Here is a 22,449-nt window from a genome sequence, read left to right as displayed (position 1 = left end):
CCTTGAAGATCACTTGGTGCAATAAAGTCTAAATAATTATTTTAATCTGAGAAATCCTTGGTTCGAAGAAAATCCAATGTGGAAATCCAATGTGTAAAATAGATGGGAGCAGAGGGGCTCTAGCTGAAGTGGGGTTTGGAGTCCTGTGGAAATTACAGGTGCCCCATGAAACCTCCGTTGCACTTAAGGATGCAGTTGAACACTGCTCTTGGAGCTCACAGAGATGAGGACTGTAGAGGCCAAGTTCCACCTTGCTATTAATAAGGCAGAACCGTCAGGCAATGTTGTTCAAAATTTGCTGATCACCAAGGTAGGGAAATATGTAATACGATTTAGAAAGGGTTCCATTGAAATGCTCAAATATTAAAAGTGTTGCCTTTTGAAAAATGCAGGTTTCATTTTCCCAGTGACAGCACCCTGAAATGCTTGACGCATGATGATGACAGATAAAAATGTCTGGCCTTACTATGGTGAATAAAAGTAGGAATTCAAAGTAGGAGGGGGAATTATACAAAATAGGCTATAACGTTATAATATTAACATAGAAGAAATTAGGCCAAAAGTGGAGCAACTTCATAATTTAGAAGTGGAATAATTTGAAGTTGAGAGAAATGTTGAAATTTTTCATGAAATGACTGTAAGTGAAGAAAACATACCTGATAATATGAAAGAAACAACAGTTTCTCTGTTACTAAATCCAGATAGTAAATATTTTCACATATTAACCACTTTCTCTGGCTTGTTTTATGTGCTATTTAGTTCAAAGAGATTATGTGGACATTTTTAGTAGACTTGTTAATTTTCAGAAATTCAGATTGGGTTCACTGACTTGAATATTGTGACTTAAAACTGAGCATAATAAAAATCATTAAAAAAGTGTTTAAATACTAGAATGAAAAATAAATCCAGAAACATACTGTACCTGCCAAAATAAGTCACCCATGTAACTTTTAAAATTTGTAATTCAAGTTTCAATCATAAGCAAGACATTTTGGGTGGACAGATTGATTTTATTTTCCTTTCTATGGTACCTCAAATACTTCATTAGTGAGCTGAAACTCTTTTAATATGGCAATAAAGACTTTTAAAAAGTGAATAAAACTTACAGCTAACCTTAGAAATAAAAACCACCTGTAAAGTCCATTTGTACCATGAAAAAAATATTTTCAAAAATCCATAAGTAATTAAAAATTTAAAATCATAGTATGGATGAGGACTTTCATGTTTATATTTATTTTTTGCTAATTTTGACACAGGCATATTTGATACATGCAAATGTTTTCTGGTATTCTTGAAGTATCTACAGCTTTGTAATTTTAAGAGTTGAAAAATTAGACTTTATTTTGAACACTCGCCTTTTTTAAGCAACCTTAAATTTATCTTGAGATGATAATTTCATATTTATTAATAATTATATAATTAATAAATAATACATAAATTGTTTTTATTTTTAAAAACTATAACTGCCTAATTTTTATTTTTTTTAAGTAACAACGTCGGAAAAGGTAACGCCAAATGAGGTATTTTGGTTTAAAACACAATCAGCTAACTCTGTTTTCTTTTGCCAAAAGTTTCAGACCCAAAGTTTACGTCTGTCCGATGTACACAGAAAATCACATCTTTGGCGAGGAATAGTCAGTATCACGTTGATTGAGGGGCGAGACCTCAAGGCGATGGATTCAAACGGGTTGAGTGACCCCTACGTGAAGTTCCGGCTTGGGCATCAGAAGTACAAGAGCAAGGTGACCATACATATCTCTTCTGTGTTCCTGTCACTATTTGGAAGGTGGTGGTTAGTTAATAGCCATGCTTTGAAAGAAAAAAACACTACTTTTTGAAAATGCTTAACAGAACTTGTTTTGAACATCATGTCAGCAAACAAGGCCAACAATTGTATTGCATCTCTTACTTTATGTGCTCTGTAACCTTGGGTAAACTACTTAAATTCTTGACGTCTCAATTTCTTCATAACATAGGAATAAAAGTAGGAATTATCTTTTTTTATTAGTTTCTGGAAATGAAAAACTTTTTTTTTGTGTTTAAGCATCATTCTTTCACTCTTGAACTTCTCTATGTCTCAATTTCTTTATTCATAACAGAAATAAAAGGAGGAGCTAACTTTTAAAAAACAAAAACTGCAACAAACCTAAGTCAACACCTGGCACATAAAGTGCTCAAAGAGTGTCAGTTGCTCTTAAAACTAGCACTAGTACCCTACCACAAGTGCATGATTTTACATGCGGTAAAAACCTGTGTAAATTACTCTGAGCCATTTTACTCAAGCTGATTTTCACCAGTGTAGATCGAAAGTTGTTTTAAAATTTACTTAGAAAACAAAGAGTCAAATTCCCGCTGCCAACCTAAGAGTGAGACACGAGGCAAGTCCCTTTGCCTCTTCAGGCCCCAATTTCCCCATCTGTAAAAATGAGCATTAAAATAATGCCTACCTGACAAAGTTATTGAGCAGACTGAATGAATATGCTCAACATGTACAGGGTTTGGAATACTGCCTTGCCCGCAATGAACGCCCGGTGAACGGTAGTAGCAGTAGTAATAATGATACTGTGTAATAACAATGATATTAGTAGTGATAATATATTAAATAATCATTGTTATTGTACTATTAAAAGGACTAATAATAATTAGCAAAGGTCCTAGTTATATGCGGGGCACATGTCTTATCTGTCTTGTATTCAAATTCAACCTCTTGAATGGTCAGCTGCATCGGCATCAGCTTCATAGACAGCTTGGGACAACTGATCACGTCCATCTCGTATTAAAAATCGCATTCTACCTTGATGGGAGTATCTTGGCCTTGACATCACTCTTTTCAGGAAGTTTTGATCAACCGCCTGCGTGGGTTCCTTCTGGCCCAGGAAGTTTCCATCGTTGCCTGAGGTGGTTGTTAGAGGTATCACCCAGCTGACTTGTTAGTAGGCAGTGAGAACTGATAGTGGACTGATCAGTTGCCGTACTGAGTGCCCACATGGGAGAGGAGGGCATCATTTCTGACCTGAAGGTCAATCCTAAAAAAGAAAACTGAAAGGTTAGGCACTTTGTGGCCAAATAAGTAAGACAGACCATTCCCCCAAATATCGTAGGAGTTCATCCAAGCCCCGTTATGAGACATTTGAATTATCATAGCATCCACCCAGTGCCATCTTTTTTCGGCCATGGGCTTAATAACATATTTTAAAGAAACTACTGATTCTAAAAATAGGTACCTATAACCACTTCTGTCTTATCCTTTACCAATTAACATTATTTCCATGTTCTGGTTGGCTTAAAACATTACTTATTTTTATAGTTCTGCTCTTTAGGCATGAAATATGAAACCCAGCTATGGACACGTGTCTCTCTTTGCTCTTTCTTTCCTTGATCTATTGCTGGTTAATTTCAGATTATGAACTTTAAAAATTGTGATTCATTTGCATTACCTTTTGCACATAATATACATCAGTGCTTTCAAAGTCTTTACATCTGAAGATCTGTCTCCCACACAGAAAAAAAAAAAAAAAAAAAAAAAAAGGCCACTACATGCCCTCCTGCTAAAAAGAATATAGAAAAAATACGACTGGTGTTGAGCTCAACAGGGAATGGAATTTCAAGCAAATCAGTATGGGTCACTTTATCCATTGATTCTATCGGGTGTCTTATCTGAATACTTGAATTACAAAACTGTGCTTCAGATAAGGTGTCTTAAAGGATGGGTCACTTAAACTCCAGGTCTCAGTTTTTCTATATATAAAATGGAGATGACACATCAATGCTATAATTCTAAGATATAAGTTTACCTGACCACCCCAAAGTTACTAGCTTTTTCCTCTTGCTCCCACAGAACTTTATTTCTTTAATGTACTCAGGAATTCCCATGTGTGAGGGAGTAAGAAAAAAAAGAAACCCTGGGAATCCTCATCTTCTTTTGTTATGAGATAACAGACTACCAGTTATGTCTGTGCATTAGCTGGTTATGTAAAATAAATGCTAGTGTCTGAGCTATTTCACTTATAGCCTGTTTTTGCCTTTTCTATGTAATACACATCTCTCGCCTGTTATTCAAGATGATGAGAGGGTGATTTTGGTTTTCAGAACATATCCTGTAGGGTTCTTTCAGGCAGTATGCAGTAAAGATGCTAGAGATTGAATGAGTCATTTTCATTATTTCTGGAAGTTTTTGTTCAAATCTCACACTTACATGCTTTTATAGATAGTACCTAAGTTTTTATTTAATGTCTCAAGTTAAATTTTTTTAAAGACAATAATAACTTTTTTGGTTTTGCAGATTATGCCCAAAACTTTGAATCCTCAGTGGAGAGAGCAATTTGATTTTCATCTCTATGAAGAAAGAGGTGGAATTATTGATATCACTGCATGGGACAAAGATGCTGGGAAAAGAGATGATTTTATTGGCAGGTTGGTGCAATTTGATATTTTCAGTTCACCCTAAGAGGCGGAATTTTGTTAAAAGAATATTTGCTTTAAGTCTGGTTACTGTAAATGATCTTGAATGTTTTGAAAGAAGGGATCTTACCATGGTAAGGCAGTGCTTGGGTGAACTGAAAACTAGGTTTGAAGACTGACCAGTAGGTGGCAGTTTTGACCAGTTGATGGACAAGGTATCCAAATTTGATATCCAAAAAATTTCCCCAGATGTCAGAAACACCTGACATAAAAGTTATGGGAGTTGAGAAAGAGGAATCTCACTTGATATAAGATACTTGAAGGAAGAACATATTCATAGTCTGTAAAGTGACCTGAGATTATATTACTTTTCCCAAAGCATTTTGTGACCATAAAACGCATTGTTTCCTAAAATTTCCTACAAGGCAAAGAGTCTTCATAATCTCCTAGGAGTTCATAAATTTGTAGAGTTCCCAGGTTTTAGGGAAGGAAGCCTTAAGTGGGGCAGATCCATGTTGATCTGATAATGCAGTGAAGAAAGGATTGCTCAGTCGTACATGACATCTCGGCACAAAGACAATTATTTTGAAAGCCTGCTTGATTTCATGAATTGTTTTCTCACCTTAAAGCCTATTTTTATATTTCTTGATAGTTTTATATGTGTCTTTGTAGCAAAACATATTGAAACCTGCCAATACTGAAATAAAGCATGCTGTACAGAAGAAATGGTTAATTCAGAGAATTCTTTCTTCATTGTAGTTCACATGATTCCAAGTCTAAACATATAGCCTGAAGATCTGCATACAAACTAATAAATGAAATTTTATTCTAGAAAAATAAGCACAGGCTCCAACCCAACATATTTATCTCTATTTTTTTGTTATTCTGATACATATGTTTTAAACAATGGTTTTCTTTGTAGGATTATAAAGTGAGAGGTCAAAGGTTAGCTTTCATTAACCTTTAATATTTTACTTATAAAGTGAAATGAGAAAAACATCACTGTAACCTAATGGTATGTTACATTTCAGTCTTTAAAAAGGTCAGGCCTTTGTTGCATATTTTTTGCCTCGAGTAAAACGCTATTTTCAGATTTTTCTTAAAGCTTGTCTTGTTCTCTGGATAACCACCAGTTTAAGTAGCAGTGTACATCTGTTAATAGTAAATACATTGCATTATAACTGTATGTCTATGTTTCTGTCTCCCTCAATGTTCTGTGAGCTCTTTTAAGCAGATACTAACTAGCTTTTCCTTGAATAATTAATTCATTTTCATAATTTATAGCAGCATTAGCTATATTTCGTGACCAAAAGATAATTAGAATGACTGTCATGTGTAACTTGCTACATCAATCTTACACTTTTATTTAAACTTTCTTATACTGGTAAAACAATGAAGCAATGAGTAAAGTTTACTGGCTTTCTATATTTCTGAGTCCATATTACATGAAGTCCTTCTTAACCCTTTTTCTATTTTTTCCCTGTTATGACAGATATTTTTTTACATATTCTTTCTTTGAAAATAATTTCCAAATTTGGAAATTATAAAAACTTCTCAGCCCATTTAGTACTGATCTTTCCCTTCCTTTATAATACGAATTCCTCAAGGACATGCCTAATTATATTACTTAAGTGGTTGGCAGGAAGGTGGACCTGTTTATCTCACTGCACCTTATTTCTACAGCTTTATCCATATTTTGGCAAATTTAAAGAGAACAGGGACAGATGGCTCATCTGGAGATCAGATATATTTCTTAGATAACTGGGGGAGCTAAGTTATAACTCCATAACCCTTCTGAACTTCAGAGTCCCACATTCAGCTGACTACTTGTTATCTCCTCTTCAGTGTCTAATAGGCTTCTCCAATATAGCATGTTTGAAGCCAAACTTCTCACCCCCATTCTCACCCCCAAATCTGTTCTTCCTTCAAGACCCTCCCTAGTTTGGTGCTAATACCAAAAATCTTGAAGTCATTTTTATTTTATGTCTTTCTCTCACTTTCATTAAATGCATCAGCAACCTAACTTTTCCTTCAAAATATAATCAGAATTCACTCCTCTCACCATCTCGATCATTATGATCCTGGTGGAAGCCACCACCAGCTTTCATGTGGACAACAGCAATAGCTCCCTGTTCTTCATTCTGTATAACATTAATAAAATAATTTCTCTCCCCTTCCCATGATAATCTGAATAAAACCAAAGTCCTTACGGTAGTTTATAATGCTCTGCATGGTCTGGCCCTGTGACCCCTCTGCCCTGAACTTCTGCTATTCTGTCCCTTTCCCTCGTCTAGCTATTCTTGTCTCTTCACTTCACTGTCCCTCAAGTGCGCTGGACACTCTCTCACCTCAGGACCCTTCCCTCAGCCTGTAAGATTCCTTCTTCAAGTGTTCACTTGCCTTCTTTACCTTCTTGAAGTCTGTGCACAAACATCATGTCAGGGAGGCATTCATATTAACCCTACTTAAAATGGAAACCACTAGACATACTGTGCATTCTATATACCATGTTATCATTTATTCCACATCACTAGAATGTATGCTCCACGTGGCTTATGTTCCATGAGGGTTTTGAGGGTTTTGGCCACTGTGGCATCCTTGATGCCTAGGAAAGTACCCAGCACATAATGGGTACTCAATAAATATTTGAAGGACTTTACTTTAAATATTTGAAACTTGGTTTAATACTTGAAATTATGGTTTTTTCTTCTCTAAATAAATACATAATTTGAAACCACGTGTTAATGAAAAGGCAGTTAGAACAACATGTCTTAGTGGAAGGTACAAAATTTCAGTGTAATTGAGAAAATATATTTGTATATAATTCAAAAGAGGAGAATTAATGAGTTAAAGTGTGAAAGTATCCTAGTAATCTATATATTTAAAAAATACTGAATTGTTGTTTGGAAAAAAAAGCAACCTATACATTTATCAAGGTACATATATCATAATTTTTTCATCATTATGGTATCTTGGGAGTTAATGCCATCTGGTTGTTAAATTTTACACAAAATTAAATTCACCATTTCAATCATAATAATGTTTTGCAATGTAAAGGGCACTATTACATCCATTAGCTCAACATAGGGGATAATCAGGGTGAATCATACAACAATTTTTCAGATTCAAAGAGTGAGGCAGATGAAGTTTTAGAGGTGCCTAGCTATTTTGAAACTGGTTGATCTGAGACTCAGAACCAGGACTCCTGACTTTAAAGTCCATGCTCCTTTCACCTTGGTCTTATATTTAGTAAGTTCTAAAGAGATTAAGTGTTCAATAAAATGCCGAGTAGTCAGTAAATCAACTTGGGTTGTGTACACTACACTGCAAGTTTAAACAACAAATTCTACCTGTCACTGAACTACAAATTTCAAGTGAAGGTGAAATAATGTTAATCTGCATGTAATTATTTAACTTTCTGATCACCTGCATTTTGGCAGGCAAGATGGACTGCCACCTTTACGATAATCAGCTAATAAATCCTCATGATTGTTGTGCTTTTATGCAGAGCAGTAATCTGAACAAATTGGCTGCTGACAGCTGTGGTAAATTGCCAAGAATGAGTGCTGTCAGAAACAAGTTGTTTTTATGAACGTGCAGAATAAGGAAACCCTGTGTCAAGCAATTTTATCCAGTGGGAGTTATTTGCAATCCAATATAGCAAGATTTATAGCATTATTTATTAGTGTGCAAAATGCTTGTTTATCTGTGAAGTGGCATTGATTTGGGGTGCATATATTTTAGGCTGGTAAATTGCTACTGACTTTATTTGTTGTATTGTTATCAGGGCCGAGGCTGCCCATTACAACAAGGAGTTACAGATGTAAGCTTAGGTAGGGAGCTCTACTTCAGCAAAATTTTTATTAATGATATAGGATAAGAAAAACTTCTTCCAAATGGGCAACCTGTGGGTGAAAAACAAATGCTTTCAAATTCTATAATCATAAAAATAAATCTATACCTCTGTACTTAATGCTGAAAGAGAGAAAATGTGGGATGTATAGGTGCACACATAAGTGTATTCCAGTGTAGTGTGGCAAATGAGGAAACAGCCTTTGACGCTGGATATTAACCACATTAATGTTTTCTGAAAGTTGAAGGCCAATGCACTTCAGCATTAAACATTCCATAGATTCTTATTTGCAATTTTTTTTATTTGTGTGTGATACCAGTACTGCTACAATGACTTTTTTACATCCTAGATAAATAAGGGCAGGAGCAGTCCTGATGCATTATTAACTTGAAAGCACATAGATAGATCATCAGAAAATTCTACACTGAAGAGAGTTCTTTTATAAAATCATTATATTTCACCATCTTTCTTACTAAGGATTGAGTGAAATAGTTCATTAGGAAGATAGACAATATTTAAGTAAAGAATGGAGTGTGTCATTGATCTTGGTGTTTCAAAAACCCAATTTATTAAGATTTTAATCTATTTGCTTTTATAGGTTACTATTTTTTCTTCTGAAGATTTTCTACTGAAATATTTCTTATACAATGGGCAGAGTTTCCAAAGTATATGTTAAATAGTTTATCTTTGAGTCAATGAATAGGAAATTTCATAATTTCACAGAAGTATGCACTAATAAAGCAATGGCCCTAAAGACGATAGAACAGTGACAACCTCTGATGGGAGAAAGCATCATTAGCATTTTGTAATGTTGGAGATGGCATAAAAACTTATGCATAATCATGAAACTTGAAGACACTTTACCAGTTCCATATTGAATTCTTTACAATGCAAAATTCCAAGGAATTAGGTACTGTATTGATTTATCATATAAGATTTAATATATATATGTCTTTATTGATTTCAGAGAGAGGAAGGAAGAGGGAGAGAGATAGAACCATCTATGATGGGAGAGTAATTGTGATCAGTTGCCTCCTTCATGCCCCATACTGGGGACTGAGCCCGCAACCCAGGCATGTGCCCTGACCAGGAAATGAACCTCGCTCTCCTAGATCCTAGGTCAATACTCAACCAACCACTGAGCCATGCTGACTGGGCTATAAGATTTTATAATATACTACGTATTATTAGTTTTACTCATGTAAAATAGTTCCCATATATTAAGAAATTTCAAAAAAATAGCTTCATAGTTATATTGTTAGATTTGGTCAAAATTATATAAAATATATTTTTAAAAATTACCCCCTCCGAAGAAATTCTATAAAGGTGTGTGTTTTTATTCTGAAGGCTTTGTTGTTAAAACTCTTGCTAATCATATGGCTTCATAATATCATTAGCTAATACTTCAAGGTACAACACATATATTGTTAAAGAGAGTAGATGTCAATTTCTGTTACACATTTTCTTCTTGGTAAGTCTGACTGTTGTGGCTGAACTCCCGCTAGCTCTGGTTGTAGCACCTTTTCTGTACAGTGGGAATGCAGCTCAGCTGGAAGCATCAGCTCTGTGGATTCTCGTTCATCATTCTGTTCACTTTTGCTTATTCAATTAGCATTATCTTCGATCTGCAGTTTCTTTACTGGGATCTGTTCAAGCCAGTTGTCCATTTTGTGAGGATTAGTTCAGTTAAATTTAGATTATATAACCCGTAAGTCCACTTAACGGGGCTTATATGAACTGCGATTCAGTGAAAGCAAGCCAGCAGTTGAGGGGCCACTGTCAGCCCTTCCATATTATGCAGCCCTACTTTCCCCTTGGGATACTTGCAGGCCATCCGTGATGTATGTGATGTATGGGCCACCTGTGTTAACGCATATATAAAATATTTATATTGATTCCTGTCCGATTTTAAATTATGTAAAAATCCAAATAGTCCTAACATTTACTTCCTGTGTTAACAGAAGGGAGAGGTCCCCGACTCCCCCGGTTGCTAGTGGTGGTGGATTTCTTGTGATATCCTGAGAAAAAGAATTTTCTGAGACTTGCACAGGAGGATGCAATATTGTAGAAAGCTTTGTTTCTGTGGAATCAAACCCCTGAGATTCCAAGGCTTCATTTCCCTCAGTTTTGCCAAGGATGAAGTCCCATGTTGCCTTTAGCAGGGTTAAAATCAGAGTCAGTGTCCAGAATCTCCTTTCCATATCTGCACAATCCAGTACAGCATCAGGCTAGCTTAGCTTGTGTTTCCAGCTGCAGTCCATCAGTCCGTTGCTTGTGGGGTCTGCAATGTCCACATGGCTATGGAAGAAACATGGGAGAATGCAAGGAAGCCAAGAGTGAGCCAAGAGCACAGGAATCACGAACTACAAGAACAACAACAGAGCAACAAGAGAGAGACTCCCGTGGTTTAAGAGATTTGTAAAATTCCCAAATTTTCACATGCTTTCAGTGCCACACCCATTCTGACCAATGACCTTTGTTCTCAGGTGTGATTGACAGGCAAGTACCTTCCCTATGTCACCCTAGCTTTACTGGGCATGCATCTACCTTCCCCTTGTTGGATTCCTTCCCCCAATGTTTTGCAGAGGATAGGTTGGTGGTTCCCTGGGAAATGCAGAGTTGCAGCTTCCTGGGGAAGCTGCCCAAACTACAAGCCTATAATGTCTGCCTTTCCCCTTCGATCCTTTCCTTTTATTAATAACTAGCTAGTTACAGTGCTATCACCTGCACCCCAGTGGACTCACATGTAATTAGTATCTAGGGTGCTAAGCACAAGACCCTTTCATCTGATAGGAATATCATTGGTCACTGGTTCAGGCATGGCAGATAAAAAGGCAGGGAAGGGAAAAGGTGATAGAAACACTGAAATTTCTCTCCTTGAACTCTTAGGGGAAAATGTTTCCAAATAATGTGACATATTCCTTTCATGTGGCTAAATAAATGCATATAGTTTTTTAAAAGTACAAAGAACTTTAAGCTTTGATATGGCAGTCAGGAAACATAGTTTGAGTTCTTGCCATCACTTAATCTTTCTGAGTCTCAATTTCCCCATTTATGATTACAGATTATAGTATATCTGGAATCTTCAGTTTTGAGTTTGTTTCAATTATGATATTGATCAATTAATTGATAATTTGGGTTTAGTACAGATAATAAGTTTTGTAATTTTCCACTATCAAACTAATAAGGCATATGTGATTATAAAACTACAACATACTGAGTCTGTGCTGGTTCTGAAAATAAGGATGTGAGAAACTAGAAGGCTTACAAAGAACTGAATCCCCAAATCTAACAGAGATCTGACACTTAAGGTACTTAATAAATGGTGAATGAATGAATGAAGTGAAATGAGTGTTGGAAATAAATCAAATTGCTTTCTAGGAAGACAATATAGGAATGGTAGAGTGAGCACATTAAATGCTAGTTGTGCTCTGCAACTGTCACCATGGGTAAATTTGCCCTCTAAAATTTCACCTCCTTGTCTATAAGTACTTTAATACTTACAGAGCACCAACTATGTTCCAGGTGCTGTACTAGATGCCTACTCTCAAGGTGTCTTAGGATATTGACAGAGAAAGACAACTGCAAGTTATTTCAATGAGAATTGGTAAAAAATAGTGACGCAAAGATAGGCAGAGCAGTTGCCTTGTCCAAACACACACACACACACACATACACACACACACTAAACAGTTGAGTCCTAGCATGGATGGTGAAAGAATGATAAGCTGTCTGGAATGGTTTAAGCAGTGAGTCAGCAAGTGGCACACAAGCTGATGGTAGGGTGTGGAGGGCACTGTTACCTTGCTAAAGATTTTTCATAGGTGGTGGGAAGCCTGGGAAGGTACATGGTCAGGATTTTGGTTTCACATCTGTAACTAAGGGGATTGTATCAATGGCTTTTGCCTTAGCCCATTTTTCCTAGGAAACGGAGCTTGAAGCAATGATTAAGTGCTGATACTTTATTGGGAGGTACAATCCTAGGCACTAGGAGTGAGAGAGAAAGAACGTGAGGCAGGGAAGGCTAGGAAGCAATGCAAGGTGATACGTTACTGGGCTGGCCACTGTTTCCTGTGTTTCAGATACACAACCGGTTGCTCAGCAGGTGCACCTACTTGGCCACAAGTGGACAGACAGTATGGAGAATTTCATTTAAGATGGCATCTGAGGATTACTCCTGAGCAGAGGTTTTAGATGACTAGGAGATATGCATAACCTCAACTAGCCAAAAGAACCTTGAAGTCATTAAAACTCTCAAATCCTTATGCCTATTGGAACCAGGTACAGAATTAAAAGTGAAGTGGGCCAGCTATAAATAATAGACAGTATTGGGGACAGTAACTAAGTCAGAGGACTTTTGCCCTGTCTTTAAAATTATTTAACTTCAAAACTTTAACACTACAAGAAAAATCAACAAATCTGTGGACCAGATTTGATCTGAAAGTTGCCAGTTGGCATGCCTGGACCAGATTATCTTTAGAACATCTTCCCCATCTCTAAAGCATTAAATGCAAAAACTAATATAAATGAGGAGTAGCCCAGCATCTCTATGACCAGTGAGGCATGGTAATAGGCATAGAAGGAAATCCTCCTGAAAGCTTCAATGTGTTTTGTGTTTTAAGAGTGATGCGGTGGCACCCAAAGAATAAGGCAAGGACTGGACTGGGAAATACATGATCGAAGTGAGGGCGAGACCCTTCTTGGTCCCAACTTTATCCAACCAAAAGTACGATCTGAATTGTAATCTCTGTTCAATTCTCTAGTATCATACTCCTAATCTAGCCCAGAGATTCATTCACATTTAACAAACTACAGGCTAGGCACTGGGCCAGATGCTGGAAAGATCCGTAGAAAATGATATTGATGTTTTTCTTTTTATTAAAAAATACATGTGATTGGTTGTTTTTCATCATTGCATTTACTTTACTCAATTTGTTCCAGATGCTATTGACCAGAACTTAATTTCCATTAAAATAAGAATATTAGAGCCCTGGCCAGGCAGCTCACTTGATTAAAGCATTGTTCTGATACACCATGGTTCAGGGTTCTATCCTGGACCAGGGCACATATAGGAAGCAGCCAATGAGTGCATGGACAAGTGAAACAACGGAATCTCTCTCCCTCGCTCTCTCACTTTTGCTCTCTCTCTTCTCTCTCTCCCTCTTCCTTTCTCTCTCTCAAATCAATAATGAAAAATTTTAAAAATCAGAATATCAGGTAAGGCATTTGATATGTCCTTTCACCCTTTAGCGTTTAAGGAGACAGCATGAGAGTATGTTGAAATGGATGTTGCGTTCATAGAAACAAGGTTATTTGATATACATTCTAGTTTTAAGAAGATATTTTTCAGACTTGCCATAGACTCTAATTTCCTTCTTTCTCAATAGTTAGTATTTAGTGCACACATATTTTTCTGTCACTGACCAGAACGTTTCTTTTTTCTTTTTTTCATGTCTTGCATCTATATTCCTCTTCCTCCCAATTGTTTCTAGTCCCAACCACCTCTGCTGTCATTTTTGATAGGCAACAATAAAAAGTAAATGTCAAACTTGGTTCAATTCCTAAAATCACTCATGCTTAAAGAGATGAGTATGACTGTTAGCTTTGAGGCCCTCTTCATGGGAGTTTAATTTAAAAGCAAAATAATAAACAATAAATAGGGTGAAGAGTAAGGAGGAGCCAAAGGTTACTTTGTCCCTGATAGCTGACCACCCTGTTCGTATGTTACCACATTTATTCCTGTAATTGACTCTTTCCTGTTTTAAACGCCTGTTATTCATAGCTGCCTTCTTTCTCCAGGTTTATTGGCTTATAGTCACCACAGTATCTTTCTCTTCCAAATCAATTGATATTTTTATAAAAAAAGCTTGCAAGATGTTCAGCCCTGAGAGAGTGGCTTGTCGTCTAGGGGCTGTCACATTACAAAACCTCCCGGGACACTTGATGAGTCTGCAGAGGATTTGTTTGTTCTTTATTTAAATTTATGAATGTTCTATGAAACAATTGGCATGGTTTTAAAAATATAAAACTTGTGGCATCATTAAAGTGCATATTTTAATCACTGCTTTATATATTATTTTTATGAATGAGGGGGGAAATCACTCCTTGGTTGAAAGGTGACACAAAAATTCAGACTCACGGTAGTCTTTTTGTAAGCAAGGCCCTACTGACCTAGGCCATCCAGGGACTGGAAGTCCCTGCCAATTTATGAATTTGGTGACAGTGGGCAGTCATTGAATTAGATAAGCATGGTTTTTTGTATCTTACAGGAAATTAACAATTAGACACATAATTAGGGGCTGAATTTTGTGAAGACAGTCAGCTGACTTGAAAGACGAATCTTCCAGTGGTCCAAATAGTATTTCTATTGATTTACTTTTCACATCGCTCTGAACAGCCTGCACTTCCAGTGTTTGATGTGGGGGGAAAAAGCCACTTGCTAATTCAAAACATTTGTTTCTAGGTGCCAGGTTGACCTGTCCGTCCTCAGTAGGGAACAGACGCACAAGTTGGAATTGCAGCTGGAAGAGGGTGAGGGACACCTGGTGCTGCTGGTCACCCTGACAGCTTCAGCCACCGTCAGTATCTCTGACCTCTCCGTCAACTCCCTGGAGGACCAGAAAGAACGGGAAGAAATATTAAAGAGATATGTACGTATGTAAACCATCCCCCCTTGGGGTCATGTGTGACTAGATGAGGTTGTAAATAATTTACCTGGAGTGACAGAAGTACATCTGAAAAGCTGTCTGACAGGTCAGTCAGCAGAAGCAGAAAACTGGGCAAATGCAAATGCCACGTGTATCTTTGCAGACGCACTTGCATTCCCCACCGGTGTCTAGACACCAGCTCTTTTCTAGAGCCTCTTCAAGAGCAAATTCTAGATTCTGAGATTCTCCTCAGTGTTTTATCAGGCAGCACAGTTATCACACATGGAAATTTCCCATAAAAGAAAATCAAGTTTACACAATATTACTTTAAATTTAATTCATTGACTCATTGTAATTGCAACTCATATTTCTTTTTCTTTCCAAGTTTGAAATGGAGTCGATGGCACTTACGTTAATTAGTAGCTTGGTAACTAGAGGGTATTCACAGAAATCATTTTTATTTTCAACTGTTTAGAAAAGCCTCACTTTATTCCTTTAATTTTTTTCATTGAATATGAAATACAATCAGACGGAAATCTCCTTACCTTTTGACCAAATGTAGAGAGAGAGGGTGAAATCGTGAGTCACTAGGAAAGTACCCTTCTCTCTTTTTACCAGATCAAAACATTCACTAACAAATCTACCTGTTTCCCAGCATCCTCACTCTATACATTTCCCACCATGTAGTTTTCTTGAATCAACAGAGAGGGGAGCTCTTACTCCACCATTCTCTCTCAGTGGAGGCTAGAAAAAGTTAATACTTCAGTACCCATGAAACTGGGAAAAAAGCTTTTCCACCTAAAATGACAAAGCTTGTATTGTACGATGCTGCCAGGTGTTTAGAAGGCTCCTCTAGACACTCGGCTATGAAACCAAGCTCCGACTAACAAAGGACCACTTAATTTTTTTTTTTAAAGATTTTAAAATATGCCTATTTGCTGACTGACATCCTTTCAATAACTGAATTTAATAAAGATGTACCTTATCAGGCCGTGCAGATAACATGAAGTGCTGGTACTAATGCTCTACAATATTCTTCAAACAGATTAGCAGGATGTGCGCCTCAGCAAATTTATTCTGGCTATCTCCACTGAATCAGCTGTCTGCTAATGCTTGTACAACTCCTCCACCAATGGTCTTATCATAAACAGTTTAATGGAGGTGACTTAGCCAGGCTAAATAGTATATATTTTTAAACTACCTAAGAGCCTAAGGTATTGTGTGGCACCTTCTAATACATAATTGCAATTATGAAAATTATTTCACATTTTGGTACCTACCAAAACATAGTTTCCTGTTATCAGAAGTGATCCTCATGAATTAAAACAATTTAAAGGAATTAATGAGTATATGTATTAATATAAAAATTATTCTAGGTACTATAATACTGTATTTCATGGATTAATATATGATACTATCTTATATATTAGAATGATACTGCAGGCTAGGTAATTAGAAATAATCCAACTATTATTGATTCTTTTTTTTTTTTTCTTTTTGCTGGAATGGGCTTCCTTATATCAGCCATTTCCAAACAAAATTTGAATATTTGTTCACACCTTCTTTCAAATATTAGTTATTATTTCAGTAAAATGTAAAATATTATGTGGATGTTCCAGCTAATTCTCAGATTATATTCTGCTCATTATATTAAAAAGTGAACCACATTTAAATATGCTTTTTTTTTAGCCCTGAATTTCAAGCATAGGCCTGTGTCTCCCTGTACAGACATACTTGCCAAAAAGCCACTGTATGCCATAGCACATGTTATAATTAGTCATAGCAATACAAGGACCATGAGGTATATTTTAGGGCTTCAGTGTTTCCTTTTCATTATATAGATTGCACAATGAATGAATGCTGTATCATGTCTGAAGTATCACCTGTTTAGAGAAAATATAAAGGAGGTTATTTAGAAAATTATTTATATGTTTTCCTGTGAGAACAAGTCTATTTTTTAAAGTTTAGATTAGACTTCAGAATTTGGTTGTGGTGAGGAAAGTAAATGAATTGCCCAGTGTCTCGTATGAAAGAGCCTGCAGAGGCTTCCCATTGCTGCCATTCAGCGGCTCATTGCGGAGCATTGAAGCCCCACAAATTAAACAGACATTACTGTGTGAGCCATTATTTGATCACCACATTCTGAAAAGATGGCTAATTCCATTTTTCTTTTTTTCTTCTTTTTCTTTTGGGGGGGAGGAAAGCAGGGAAGGTCAATAGGGGGCGGGCAGTAATGGGTAGTAGACCAAGAGCGATTGTATGACCTTTTCAGGACGGGTATGCTGAACCCTTGCTCCCCCTTGTCACAGTTTAAAAACCAGAGGAGCTAGTTTAGAGAAGAAGTTGTTAGCATTCCATTTTTATTATGACATTTCACAGTCATCTGATTTAATGTCCCTTGACCGGATTGTCCACCGTGAGACGATGGGCTTGAAATGTTATTTAGAGCATTGATAAAAGGTGAGCGGTTCTAAGATGACAGCGAGTCATAAGGCTGGTGGTGTGACATTAATTTTCTCCATAACAGAGATGGAATAAGACGTCACGGTGACAAGCTGTCAATCAGCCCTGGCCCCTCAGAGCATCTCGATGCCATAGGATGGGGTATTGCCTCTCCCGTAATAGAGCTGAACTGAGATGCTCTCCCTGACAGCTGCTGCAGCCATAGAGAAAATATATTATACAGCCTTTCATTAAAAAAATAAAGAGGACTCCTCTCCAGAGCATTTCAATCTTTTCCCATCTATTGAGGGCTGAAAGGATTCACAGCAAATCATACATTCCTCTGCTATGGAAATTTCTGGCTTCAGAAGCCATCCAGGTTTTGAAGCCTTCTAAAATAACCATAAATAACAAGGCAGGAATACCTCTTGATGAAGCATTACTTAAAGTTTTATTTTTTAACTGATCTATTTCAGTCTTTTGCTTTTTTGGGATTCTTATCATAAGCGATATGTCACTAGTCTAAACAATTGAAGTCCGCAATAAATTACTGAGCGTCAGCTGATTGAAGGGAATGAAACCTTCAAACAATAATTCCCCCTCCAAATGGGAAGCGGAGCTCGGAGCGGAAGCACCGGCAGCCGCGTGTCTGTGCGGCGAGGTTAGCGGGATGGAGCGATAAGAAGCCTCCCGAGCCCGGTCATTACTGCGTTAGGAAGACAGCGAGCCTACGGACCTCTGAATTCTAATGCCGCTGTCTGAAGTTCCCACTGTTAAACCCTTAGTTTATAGGAGTCTAAATGGAGAGAGAAGCACCTTCTTATTGAACCCTGTCATCTGCCTAGCTTAAACAGTTTGGGGAGATAAACAACTGTTTAAAACAATAAAAGATTAAGAGCTAATCCTTGGGCTAAACACTTTTTTTTAAAGTTAGGTTAAGAGATTACACGTATATCTGCATTTCCTAGCCTCAGTGTACCAAGGTCATAGCTTCATTGTAAACAATGACTAGTCATTCGGGACTGATAAAGTTAATATCGCAGTAAGATTTGCTCTCCAGTATTCTCACAGCTTAATAAGGGATGCAAATGTTCTTCAGTAGCATTTGAATAGCCAACTTTATTATGCAAAAGTATGCTATGTTCTGTGGTCATAAAGCATTTTAAAGATTATGATAAAGAAATACCTTTGATTTACTGAGTAAAAATGCTGATCTTGGCATAAGAAAAATGCTGTGATTTGTAAATGAACAAATGCATATAAAGTTCTATACGTTTATTTTACTCTCTAAGTATTTATGTCCAGTAATTAGAGTTTTGAATTGGTATTGGTATCCCTCTTTTAATTCCTTCCAGTACTACACTACCATTATTAATTTATGAAATAATTGGTTTTATATTTTGGGTCTGATTCTTCCATCACAATTTCTTTACTACTTCTATACTTGCTACAATGGTAAATAAAATTACAAATTTAAGAAAAATTACTCATCACTTTTGAGTTAGTTTTAGTGAATTTTATTTATTTTTATAAATATATTTTTCTAATTGATTTTAGAAAGAGAGGAAGGGAGAAAGAGAGAGAGGGAGGGAAAGAGGAACATTAATTGGTTGCCTGTGACCCTTCCGTGCATAGGATGATGCTCCAACTGAGCCACACTAGCCAGGGCCAATTTTATTTATTTATTTATTTATTTATTTATTTATTTATTTATTTATTTATTTATCTTTATTGTTCAAATTGATTTATATTTGAAGTTTATATGTCTTCTACCTAAAACGTTTATAGAATACCTGTCTTTTAAAATAAATATAGAAAATAATCTTTCAGTAATTTAACCTGCATCTAGCACATACAATTTCCAATGCTCATTAAGAAGAAAATAGTAGAAAAAATAATTAATTAATTTAATGTTGACTTTCGTACTCCCAAAGTCTGAAGTATTATATTACCAACAACTTAAGATTCAGTATTAAAAAGCATGAGTCTCCAAACCATCACACCCCATAGAAGAAAGCTTTCTTGGAGTGCTTTGGTAAAGGACATTGAAGGGGAAAAAAATAGATAAATCCTATTTTATAATTTATTGCTTACCATCTACTGATAATTGTTTATGGGGGGGAAATGTCCTGGGTTTTCTTATTCTTTCATAAAGATCTACTTAGCAAAAAGGTGTGTGTGTGTGTGTGTGTGTGTGTGTACACGTTCATGATGGTAGAGGGTAATCTGTATAGAAGAAACACAAATATCCTTTGAATCACTTAGGCAGCATCCTGAAATTAACCATAAAACTTAGTGTTTTCTCAGAACACTCTTTGAGACCCTTAAGGACCTTTCTTTTCTAATACTGATGTTGGGTCTTTCAGAGCCCATTGCGGATATTCCACAACCTGAAAGATGTAGGATTTCTCCAGGTGAAAGTAATCAGAGCAGAAGGATTAATGGCTGCTGACGTGACAGGTAAGAATTAAAAAAGAAAGAAACAGAGAAAGAAAGAAAGGATGCAATTATCCTATTGTGTGTGTGTGTGTATGATATAGATTTAGATAGATATCAACCAGCATGCAAGTGCAAGGTTTTTACCATTTAATGATTGAACTCTTCATTATTTTCAAAACTTAATGAATATGCAAACTATGTTAACCCAATTGGCCTATATGCCACAATGGAAGTTAAAGTACATGTTCTTTCAAAGCTGAGAAAAACAGATATATTTCTTTCCAATGGTTGTAATTTCCAAATATGTAAATTAATGTGAATAACAATAGCCTTCTTCCAAGGGATTCAATGAGACATAATTTTGATCTGATAAAATAAACATTAATTTGGGGAATACTAAACAGATTCTTCATTTTTTCCCTCCAGTTTTAGGAATATAAATCTAATGATTCCTCATTCTACACCGACCTTATAATCTAATGTGCTCTGAATTGAACAAGAAAGATGTTGAACTATTCAGGGGCAAGAGGATAATTCAGTCTTTGACCTTGCTCACTCTTGGACCTTTTGTGGTCTTTGTGACATTTGTGATGGTGGCAGAAACCAAGGAGCATGTATTTAAGTCAGAAACATCTGAATACACTACCAATTTTTAAAATAATCCTTACTTCTAGAAAGGATACACACACACACACACACACAAACACACACACACACACACACACACTGATTCTTCCTGGTCTTTATCATTAAATTTGGGGCACAAATCAGCTTTTCGTATGCTTCGTTTCTTACTTGTTCAAAGAAATACTTAAAAAATGTATTGTATATCTCAGTGGATAATCATAGTCAGGCTCTACGAGATATTCAGCAAAGTTTTTAAAAAAGAGAATTGAGTCAATGGTGCTGTCTTCAAATCCTCAAATTAGCATCCATTTAGGAGCATTTCGGATGGAGATGGGAGATTTTAAATCACTGATAACTCTCTGTACTAAGTGAAGAGTATTTTCTGACCTGACATAAATGAAGGTATTTCTATAGGATGCTCAGTTGGCCTTGGAACATTTGTTTGTAGACAAGTCCAACAAGACACACTTATATTTGACCAACTTTGATCTATTTAAAAAATATTTTTAATGGTCCGAACATAAAGTTAAACTTCCATAATTTAAGCAAATAATTTTAAATTATAGTATTTCATCATTTAACATGAGCACAGGAAAAAGAGATTCTATAATCTTTTAAGTAGCCATCAATCTTACTGCACTTACAAAGAATTTTTTCCTTTCAAAATGTAAAATTTTTCTTTTGTTACAACACATTCATTGAGAAACATTGTGATACTGTATTAACTCTGTGTGAATAAAGAGCAATTGAGACTCTTTGAATGAGTGAGTATAAAGCACAAATTACTTTTTAATGAAACCCTCAATTCTTCCCTTTTCCACAAAAAGCCTATAGCCTTGTTCAGCTGAACGCTACTACAGTAGATCACTTCAGTTAAGCCCCTAATAAACTGTTGATAGTTGAGGGTAGTTTTCTCTTCAGTCTCAATAGCCCAGTGTTGGACAGTGCACTTCAAATCATTAAGGTTAATACAGATTTTAAAAAGAGATTAACTCTGGTGGTTAAGGCCTCAATTTACAACTCCCACACATACACATGCATTGAGAAGGCACAAGAGTGGATTGAAATTTCAGTCAAATTGTGGGCCGCCTTTCACAGCCTGAGAAAGTGGCACTCTGGTTTTCAAAGTTGGTCAGCTAAATTCTTCGGGAGGGAAAAAGTTTGATTAACTGAAAAATACTGTGCAGTACAACTTACTTACCTTTCAGCTAACCAGTGAAAAGGTCAATGTCTCTCTATGCCATCAAAGCAAAACCTAGGGACTGTCTGGCCCTGTGTTCACCGGGGAAGATTCTCTCTACCGCTAAATCAAGTGCTCCTTGAAAGTAGATTGTGAGAAGAGAAAGGCCCATGGGGTGCGGGGGTTGGGAGGGTTTGTTCATTCATTCATTCATTCATTCATTCATTCATTCATTCATTCATTCATTCATTTGTTCATTGGTGGTAGGAAACAGTTCATGTTGGAATTTGCCTTTTCTAGATTCTTATTCTTTTTCTTGGAAGGGTCCTAATTTCTGCCTTCAATAGAACATTTGAAGTCTTCTATATTGAGGGAGGCTTTCTTTGCAGAGTATTTAGACCTGGCTTATGGGTTCTTTCAAGTTCTAAGAGAAGTAAGAGAAAATAATTCTTTTCCTCAGCCCCTCCCCTTCACTTTCCCCTGGATTGTTTTTTTGAGCTCCCGAGGAAGAGGTCACCGCTTCCCCAGGGATACCAGCCACTCAGTTTCAGAAACTGTGATATGGGAGCACTGTGAAACCCTTTCAAAAGATGCCCTACCTTTTCACTGTGCTAAAAGGTACACTAATATAAAGCTTCTGCACTCCAGGTGAATTGATATCTTGAATTAATGCTCCATTTCCTTCAGAAAACAATAGAGGGGGAGGGAGAGAAAAAGGAAGAGAGAGAACTTTACAATTAACATAATCTGTCACTGAAATGGTCCTGTTTAAATGAGCATATCTTTTTATAAAGCAAGTCTCTGAATATAGACTTGTATTGGACTTACCAGCCCATAGTTTGGAAACCTACTAGTTATTA

At 36.5% G+C, this 22,449-nt stretch overlaps 1 protein-coding gene across 7 annotated transcripts in view; it reads left to right on the top strand.

Moving 5' to 3' along the window:
• Positions 1 to 22,449, top strand: part of MCTP1 (multiple C2 and transmembrane domain containing 1) — a 418,524-nt gene that overhangs the window by 234,998 nt on the left and 161,077 nt on the right. For 6 of the 7 annotated variants that reach the window (XM_087815449.1, XM_087815455.1, XM_087815454.1 and 3 more), the window contains 4 exons: positions 1,572 to 1,742; positions 4,283 to 4,413; positions 14,718 to 14,904; positions 19,710 to 19,803. In XM_087815449.1, the coding sequence (XP_087671575.1) occupies positions 1,572 to 1,742; positions 4,283 to 4,413; positions 14,718 to 14,904; positions 19,710 to 19,803 (583 nt within the window). The remainder of the gene's footprint in view (positions 1 to 1,571; positions 1,743 to 4,282; positions 4,414 to 14,717; positions 14,905 to 19,709; positions 19,804 to 22,449) is intronic. The other variant, XM_087815452.1, reaches the window with a different exon arrangement.

This window comes from Miniopterus natalensis, chromosome 3, assembly GCF_054644295.1.
Source record: "Miniopterus natalensis isolate mMinNat1 chromosome 3, mMinNat1.hap1, whole genome shotgun sequence".
NCBI classification, from domain to species: Eukaryota; Metazoa; Chordata; class Mammalia; order Chiroptera; family Miniopteridae; genus Miniopterus; species Miniopterus natalensis.
The sequence above is the reverse complement of the archived record's forward strand: the minus strand, read 5'-3'. Positions and strand labels throughout refer to the sequence as shown.